This window comes from Pteropus vampyrus, unplaced genomic scaffold, assembly GCF_000151845.1.
Source record: "Pteropus vampyrus isolate Shadow unplaced genomic scaffold, Pvam_2.0 Scaffold334, whole genome shotgun sequence".
Lineage (NCBI taxonomy): Eukaryota > Metazoa > Chordata > Mammalia > Chiroptera > Pteropodidae > Pteropus > Pteropus vampyrus.
This window is the reverse complement of record NW_011889115.1, coordinates 31,627-38,884: the sequence shown is the minus strand read 5'-3', so window position 1 is coordinate 38,884 and position 7,258 is coordinate 31,627. Positions and strand designations below refer to the sequence as shown.

Here is a 7,258-nt window from a genome sequence, read left to right as displayed (position 1 = left end):
AAGCTTCGTCAGCTTCACAGTAAATCTGACTCTGCCTACATGCGTGCCTGATAAGACATTACAAAAGTCATGCAGGAGGAAGTGAGAGAGGAAATGAGGCATCTGAAAAATGCAAAGAAAACAGCTTGCAGAAATGACCAACTCAGCCAGTTAAAGCCCATTCCCGACTGCCCTCTCTCCCTCCTTCCAGGACTCTCCAGCTAACATGTTTTCCCATAGCTCCCCCTGCACACCTCCAGGACTCTCCAGCACACATCTGTTGATTCGTAGCTTGCTATCCAACTAATGTTCTTCCTCATCTCTGTAGCTGTGTCGGAATAACAAGACTGTATAAAATCGTTTGCTATGTTACAGTTGGGGCTCAGCCTTTGGATAGGAATCCACTGAGCAGATGCTGGCATTAATAAGTGTTGCTTCCTACTTATAGCCTCAATGTCCCGTCTCTCTGTTCAAGAATCCTATAAGAGTGCTGATAACGCCAAGGTTGCAGGACAAACAAACTATAAGACCAGTGGTCTGAAATTCCTCCCCCTTTGCAGTCCCTAACCCGAAGCTCCCCTTCCCATCCTGAGTCACAAGGCACATGTGAAACCTCAAATGAGGAATCACACACCCCTTACATTAACACCGCAAAGGTATATAAACTGTAATAAATCTAATCAAAGCAAACTCGTGATTTGGGTCTGTTGAATGCCCCCACGCTTTTCACTGGCAATAAATTCTCCTTCTTCTAACAAAGTTGTCTGAGCATCCAAATTCCTCCATCGGGTGTCGCTTCCTGCAACTGCAGGATGATTCTTTGTTTGCAGCACAGTCCCGTAAATTGTAAGATGCATGTATCTCTGGCCCGACCACTAAATGCTTCCATCATTGTGCCAACCAAAAATATCCCCAGAGGTATCCAAAAGCTGGGGTGGGGGTGGGGCTGGGTGCAATGTTGTCCTCGTTGAGAACTAGGATCTAGATCTCTCTCTGTCCCTGGTACTAACAAGCTTCAGGAAGAACTGTGCTCACTCCATTCTCTAAGGAGATGGCTACTTGCCTCCTATTACACAATAATGTCATCTCCTCCAAAGTGCTGTTTGCTTTTCCTGAATGCTTTATTACCTCTGCCCCATCTAGATTTATGCCCATAGACTTGCTGTGAGGATCAACTGGGGTGATAGATGGAATACATTCGCTGAAGGAATGAATAACTGAAATAACACATGCAAAAGTGATTTATAAGCTCTAAACGTCAATATACATGCAAGTTATAGCAAATAGTTAAGATTGGTGGTTCTAGCATCAATGTGACTCGAACATATATTTTAACTGTTTGTGCCTCAAGTTTCCTCAGCTATAAAATAAGGAAAATCAAAGTGCGAGGATCCCATGGGCTACAGAAGAACACTTAGAGCAATATCTGGCCCATAGTTAACTCGCTGAATATTAACTGGCATTATGATAATCATCCTACTATTAACTAGCGTTAGAAGAGCTTAAAAATCAACCAGCAGGAGGACTGGCATATAAACCACTCTGACAAGGATGGATACAGATTTTCAAGAAGGCATGAACAAAGTGCTATGGAGGCATTCACGGTTGAAGTTAAGGGTTTAGGGGCTGATAGATATGGGGCATTGAGGCCTGGATGCAGAAAGGCCTGGTAATGGCAGCAGTGTAACCAAAGGGGCCTGGAGAGGAGCAGATCTGACTGGGGGAAGCGCTGGTGCAGGCTATCTGTATGACATTGAGATTGTCTCCCCTACTACACCCAAACACACAAGCACAGGCTCAGCCTTCACACGCTGTCCATCCATCACCCCTTGGTACCAAATGGACAGTCCTTATACCAAAGAATAACACACGATTTTTAACATTCCATCGCTTAAGCATTTATTAGACAGCTATTATATGTCCTCTATCAGCATCTGGGGATATACAACTCAATGATTCTGGGCTCGCAGCCCCATCTCCTGAGAGCAGAGTGAGGAGGAAGCTCAGTACTTTTTGGGCAGGCCAGCAGGTCTGAAATGATTGGGGTCTTTGCCACTCCGGCCCCATCTGTTGGCAGCCTGGTCAGCTCTTGAGTCCGCTGCTCCGTGACCAGTGATTCTCTGAATACCCTCTCTGGCATCACTGAAATGGAGGAGGGCAGGTAGGAGATGGACTAGGGCTGATGAGCAACAACACCACTCTCCCATCTCTCACCTTTCTAAGGGATTAATGACTCTGAGAGGAGCCAGGAGGGAGGCACTAAAACCCTGACCCTGCATGGGCACAGCTCACTTAGCCCGGGGTGACCCTCTCACTCTGGGAGAACAGCATTCATAGGGGAAGGCGGAAATCATCCATACCACCAGCTTCTCTCTGGCTCTCAAACCCCACACTGGGCACAGAGGGGCAGGGTGCTCAGGAGGAGGGGGTACCACAATCTCTATAGGAAATTTCAGTCCAAGGCAGCCCAGCTCTGCTCCCTCATCCCTGCATCCCCAGGACCGGTGGTTACCTGATCACTTTGGCAGCCCAGGCGCCCCCAGGTCCCCTTCGTGCAGCGTCATAATTCCCCCGGGCGTGGAAGTATTTGTCTGCACCCTTGTAATTGGCTTCTCTCATGTCAGAGTAGGCTCTCCACATGTCTTTAGCCCCTGGAAGGGAGGGAATATGTGAGATGAAAGTAATGACATGCTGGCAAAATAGAGAAATAGAAAAGGTACCTCCTACTGATTCCAAGATTTCAGTCATCAAAAGCCCTTGGAGATTATATGGTCATGAAATAAATATTTCTTTACTTTTCACTTCCTTAAGTTAATGTTATAAAAATCACACTTTATGAAAATGTTATTCTGTTTGATTCCATTCTAAGTTCTGTTGCTGCTTTGTTTTTGGCTGTACTGCAGAGGTGGGGTGGTGTCTAAGGGGTGTTTGGTTGTACAATGAACCTCCATCTGGAAAGATGCAGGAAACCCCAGACTGTGGCAGGAGAACAAAGCCGATTCTGAGTGAGGCATAGGCGCGTGGGGCTCCCGCCTCGTCAATGGGAGACATTCATCCCTGTGGGCAAAGGAAGGACAGCTTGTCCTGACTACGTCTGAATGTCTGGGCCCATTTGGCACCTGGGCAGCTGTCAGAGTTCACTCAGCAGGTGACAAAGGTGAGTTTCCTAAGAGAGCTTTAAAGAAACAGGTAATAGGTGCAGAACAAGGGCAACCGACCCACCAGCTCTAAAGTTCAGCGTCCTCCCAATAAAATGGAAGAGTGGTTCTCTACGTTTAATGTGCACAAAAATCAATGGGGTGTTTGATAAAGCCTAGATTTTAGGCTCAGCCCCATAAATTGTGATTCAGTGCACTGCATTTCACAAAGCACTCCAGACCTCTGATGATTCTCACATCAGTGGTCTTAGAACAACCCTTTGAAAAACATTGATCTAGGAGATGAAAAATATTTCTTAGCTGGGGCTATGAGAATTAAGATAGGATTAACAGGAAACTCTTAAAACAATTACTCAGAGACTGTCACAGAAAAAAATGCAAAATAATTCTGTGAAATAAATATTTGCCACTTTACTATGGCTAGTGAGGCACGTACCTCTTGCTAGAGGTCCAGCCCAGGTCCAGCCCAATCAGAACCATCATCAGATAATTCATTGTGCCTTTTATTGTAGAGAGAGCTCTCTATAGAGTTGCCTTTCAAAGGCACCACATCCCCACTATTAGCCATTTGCTCAGATAAAGAACTGAATATGTGTTCACATATCCCTCACACTCCCATGTGCACTCTTGTCTGGGAGACGGTCTAGTACCATGATTAATAGCAAGGTCTGGGGAATCTCATAACCTGGATTAAGTCCTGCTCTGCTTGAGGACTATGTTAGGTACCTTGATCTCTTTGTGCCTCAGTTTCTCTATTAAGAGATGGTGGTATCTCTAGCACAGGACTAGAAGATTAAAACATAAAAATGAAAACATTTATTTGTACACGTAAAACACTTAGAACAGTGCCTAGCACATACTGAAGGCTCAGTTAATCTTGGTCGTAATTACTAAGTGGATGGGGAGTGTGAACACGCTTTACATGTTTGATGCATGGCTGAGATACAGAAATGAGCTGTCCCTGATTGTCAGTACAGGGCGGTAGAACAGGACTTGTATTTAGGGAACAGGCACCTCTGAACTCCAGATCTCTTCCTCACTCCTGCTGAAAGTTGGGGTCAAAGCCTCATGTGGCCGCGGGCCTGGAAATCCCCACGAAAGAGTACAAAGCTGTCCAGAAAAGCCTGGGGAAGACCTACCACGAAAACAGTATTCTCTTTCGACCGACTTTGACCTTTCCCTCTGAGAATGTGGCCTCTGCTCAGGTGAAACCTGGGTGCAGCCTGATGCGGCCTCCCCACCACCGTCCTTTGGCCATTACCTTGAACAGCTTCCCCGGGGAATGTTCTCCAGTTTTGGCTGCTGACGCCCAGGATCAGGAAGCAGAAAATGATGATCGTGGAAAGCTTCATCCTGCCACAGAGAGTCAAACAGACACATGCAAGGGTGACACAGTTTTCTCACTCTCTCTCCCTCTCTCTCTCTATTTCTCTCATAATGTCGATCCATTCTTGCATTCCAAAAATAAATCTCACTCAATTTTGTACATCTGTATCAATATCAATATCTATATCTAGCTATCCATCTGTATAGATAGATAGATAGATAGATAGATAGATAGATAGATTGTAGTTCAGAAAATCTAGTTCTACATTTTCATTTGTCTCATTAAAATCCTAGCAATTTCCTGTATGAGAGAATACAATGGGCTTTTGCATAAACCACTTTCCATTTCAATTATCCCCTATCAGCCCTGAATCCCAACTGCACAGGAATTGTCCAAAAGGCATTTGGGATTTTATGACCACTATACCTCTCTGTAACATGAGATGAGTTACACAAACCATAAATAATGTAGATGCCTGCTCTACCCATCACTACCTCACACAAAAGCAGCACAAGATAAAATCTCTACCCCACAAAGAATTCACATCTGATAAAGTCTGATTGTCAGAACAGTTGATTCAGGAAAGATACAGAGAGCTGGGATGTGGCACAGAATGCTGGTGGGGAAAGAGAATCTCTGAGGAAGAAAGCTGTTAAAAAGTTCTAGCACCTCACCTGGGCTGTTTGCTCCGGCTGAGTCTCCTGGTGAAGCTGAGCTGCGTGTGCTGCCTGCCTGGGAGATGAGCCTGGCGCTATATATACCGACGCTTTCCTAGTGGGAGGAATGGGAAGAGAAGTTTGAAGCAAAACACTGAGATGTGGGGAATTCCCCTTGGTCGCAACACAGCTTCTACAACATGATGTTTGTTTTTCATGCACACTTAATTTTCTCCTATTGTGCAACCTGGCAGCTTTCAGGGATGTAGCAATTTAGGATTTTCTGTCTGTTTTCAGTCTCATTCCTAGAAGGGAAAGTTTTTTTCTCCCTACCAAGTAAAATACTGACATTTGTTGTGAAAGATAATCAATTTTTTTTTAAAGCTGTGATTGAAGAACGTGAGAATACAGGGCAAATGGAACAGCAGAATGGGGTCCATTGCAAAGCACAGCTTAGGAGGAAGCTGGGACTCCCAAGGTGTAGTAGAAGCAAAGAAAAACAAACAACCCAGTAAAGTAAAACTTCTAGCAACCACCTAGCATGGACTCAGCACTGGGAAAGGGAGTCCTCCAGACTCAAAAGTATTCATGATCGGTTGCTGTTAAATGTATAATGGCCGGTTATATTTGGAGGATACTGTAAACCAGGAGTGTTGAACCGTAGTATAGAAATTTGCTGAAATGTCAAGCAGAAAAATCTTCAGGAAATAGCCCCTTGGCTGCTCAATTATCAGAACTGAATAATCAGAAAGGATGTAGAGAAAGCTGGGGTGTAGCATAAGAATACTGAGAGGGTGTGATGTTAGAGAACAGCTGTTTCAACCAGAAAAGCAGGACTGGGCTTTACTGTGTGACTTTATTAAGATTATCTTGGGAAGAAATTTCATGCAACTGCTTCCTTGAGATGGAGTCCATGGTCCACCCACCCACCCCATCTCTGCCCCATCAGCCATAAAGAAAATTTTAAAGTTCTTTGGATTTCTGTAGAGAAGAAAAGATGATGGGTATGCAATGTGGCAGAGATAATAGTGGATAGATCTGGACCTATACTAGCCTAGTTGGACCCTGACTAGAGCCAGAGGACAGCAGTAGGGCAGGTCAGACAGATCCAGCCCAAGAAGTATTCGGTCAGATTTGTGCGGAGTACTTGCTGGAAGAGGAGGGATGTGAACAGTACACTGGAGAGGCTAGAGAAGCATCTCCAAGACCGATGCAGGCAAATCTCAAGAGCTGAGATGTTGGAATATGGTAAATAAAAGCCAGGAAGGAGGTGCCTTGTGCTCAACCAGTAAACCAGAGAAGAATGAGGACAAAGTACTCTTTCCAACTTGTTACTAGAAGAATTATAAGTAGGACACTAGAAAGAGGAGTGGTGATCCGGGATGAAGCAAATCAGGCCAGGACCACGCTGGTGTTCGGGAATCATTGTGTTCGATCTGTGTCTGCCAAAATTAGGAGTGATGCCTCTTTCTGGGTCCGGGTCATCTTTCAAGTCATGTGGCACAATGAGATTAAAGTTTTAGTGAAGGTAACTGTCAAGGACTTCCCTGTGCCTTTGGTTCTTATCCAAAGCAATGCTGAGCAACACTCGGAGATTCCTCGTACAACTTCCATTCCTGGGAAAGACGGGATTCCCCGTGGTCCGCATAGTCCAGGTCCCTGAGCTTTCGGCTCACTCGGTCCTAGGAGTGGACATGGCAGAGGAAGGAGACAGTTGTCAACCCTGCGCAGACATTGGTCATGGGTGTGCTTGGGGACTGCTCCATAGAGAGGACATGCGACGTCCAGACTCGCTTTCTCCTACTTTCCTCAGGGCAGAAATCGTGGGCCAGTGACCACATTCTGTTATATCTACTGTACTCCCTCTCTGGACATTCAGTGCTGGAGATCCTCTCCCCACTTTCTCACGTCATCAAGTCATTCTCTTCTTTGGTAGAATCATCAGAGGGAAAATTAATGCAATTTCTAGACACCAGGAAGAACTAACTCCTCACAGCGACATTGACAAACATTGCAAGTTCACTTCCTTTGTCACTTAATGTATTCTGTCTTCTGGGAAGGGACACACAGTTTCTTGCATGTCCACGTTTAGAACAATAGACAATAGTGGCAGTCAGCTATTTTCACTTGTTTCTGCT

The 7,258-nt window shown here is 45.2% G+C and overlaps 1 protein-coding gene across 1 annotated transcript; it reads right to left on the bottom strand.

The window, feature by feature from the left end:
* Positions 1 to 1,852: 1,852 nt before the first annotated feature.
* Positions 1,853 to 5,242, bottom strand: LOC105304214 (serum amyloid A-3 protein-like). Its single transcript, XM_011378194.2, has 4 exons — positions 5,139 to 5,242; positions 4,399 to 4,490; positions 2,492 to 2,630; positions 1,853 to 2,121 (listed from the first exon to the last, which is right to left on the bottom strand). Exons 2-4 carry the CDS (start codon positions 4,487 to 4,489, stop codon positions 1,983 to 1,985), a joined length of 369 nt encoding a protein of 122 aa, XP_011376496.1. The 5' UTR covers position 4,490; positions 5,139 to 5,242; the 3' UTR covers positions 1,853 to 1,982.
* Between the last annotated feature and the right edge of the window lie 2,016 nt (positions 5,243 to 7,258).